This window comes from Anneissia japonica, unplaced genomic scaffold (assembly GCF_011630105.1).
Source record: "Anneissia japonica isolate Jap-2015-1 unplaced genomic scaffold, ASM1163010v1 scaffold288060_len1141017_cov207, whole genome shotgun sequence".
NCBI classification, from domain to species: domain Eukaryota; kingdom Metazoa; phylum Echinodermata; class Crinoidea; order Comatulida; family Comatulidae; genus Anneissia; species Anneissia japonica.
Genome location: NW_022712486.1, coordinates 977,600 through 979,111, shown reverse-complemented (window position 1 = coordinate 979,111; position 1,512 = coordinate 977,600). Strand labels below are relative to the sequence as shown.

General features: G+C 37.4%; 1 protein-coding gene across 1 annotated transcript in view; it reads left to right on the top strand.

Annotated features, from left to right (window-relative positions):
* Positions 1 to 1,512, top strand: part of LOC117107842 — a gene marked incomplete in the record, with an annotated part of 13,758 nt that overhangs the window by 8,799 nt on the left and 3,447 nt on the right. The window contains 3 exon segments of the mRNA XM_033249638.1: positions 40 to 147; positions 299 to 427; positions 988 to 1,197. Of these exon segments, the coding sequence (XP_033105529.1) occupies positions 40 to 147; positions 299 to 427; positions 988 to 1,197 (447 nt within the window).

The window sequence follows — 1,512 nt, the reverse complement described above, 5'->3', positions numbered from 1 at the left end:
TGTATTTTTTCAAATTTCCTCTTTAATTCTCTTCTTTAGTTGGAATGCGGGCAGAACCACTGCCTAATGGTCACTTCTTCTGGCCAGCTCTATGCTTGGGGTAGAAATGATAGTGGCCAGTTGGGATTAGGACATAAAAATGACCAGGTAAATTTCTACATTTTTTTGTCAATTGTTAGCTTTTGTATCGTGCGGCTATGATATTTCATTCACATTTATTGTTTTATTGTATTCATATTGTTGTTACTTTTCAGTATTTTAAAATTGTTTAAACAAAGCATGTTTTATCAATCCTCAGCGTTCTCCACAACTCGTGGCAAGCCTTTTCGACAAGACTATTGTAGCAGTCAGTGCTGGTCAGGGATTCTCCATTGCTTTGGACAAACAAGGACTGATCTTTGCCTGGGGATCCAATGACATACAACAGGTAATAGGTAGATGTGTTTAATTGAACACAGAAGGCACAGTTGTTTTGGCTATCCTAATTGTTGAAAATTATAGATTCGTTCATATTTGAGGCTTGCCATCCCAAAACCAGCGTCATCGCCCAAAAAAATATAATTGACTTTTTAATATATTCTTATTCTCCACATTATAAGCTGTAAAATGATGGGTCATTTACTGGAATTGACTTATTATTGCACAAGTTATGAACAGAAGTATTGTATTCTTATGCTAATTACTCGGTATAACAATTAGCGACAGTACGCTGGTTTTGCGGTGGCGAGCCTCTTTTGTTCCCATATATTTAATATGTTTATGATGTTTGGTTTTTTTTTCCCTAGAGTAACAGCTAATTTTGAATTTTGAGGCTAAAACTCTTCAAAGCATTTTACAGGGTGGCTCAAATGCCAAAAAAAAAAAAAAAAGGCCTGGCCTGAGAACATAGAGCCCTGGTTTCAACTCTACCCTATGTATACATAGAGCTATAGAATGCTGATATATGAATACTTTAGTAATTTTTTCAATGCTTTAATTTCTTGGCAGCTTGGCATAAACCATCAGGTTGGCTGCAATCTGAAGGGTATCACTGAGGGGTTTGTCAACATCCGCATCAGTAAGACAGCACACTCTGGTGCCTGGGATGTCCTGCTTCCGATCACAATTTCTGGCATTCCAGTGGTACCAACAGCTGCTGCAGACTGGATATCAGAAGGACCACACCAGGATAATGAAGATTTAGAAGATGGAGCATTTGTAAGAAATATTAATTCATTTGCAATTTATATTATATTTGTCAAATTTGAGTGTGGTTCCGAATTTCTAATGTAATGCTAATTAGAATTTTGAAGTGGGATGGTGTTAAAAGAGGGATGATTAAGCATGAATTATGAATAGCAGTACCTCATACCCCAGTATACTGTAGTAAGCAAAGATCTTATAAACACAAGATAACATTCTCCGCGATTTACGCGTGCAAATTCTGTAATAAGGCATGAATGGCGCCCTCTTGCTAAATTGGAAACTTTTGACCCTTGACCGCTCTGACCATACCGTACACCGCGCCACTTT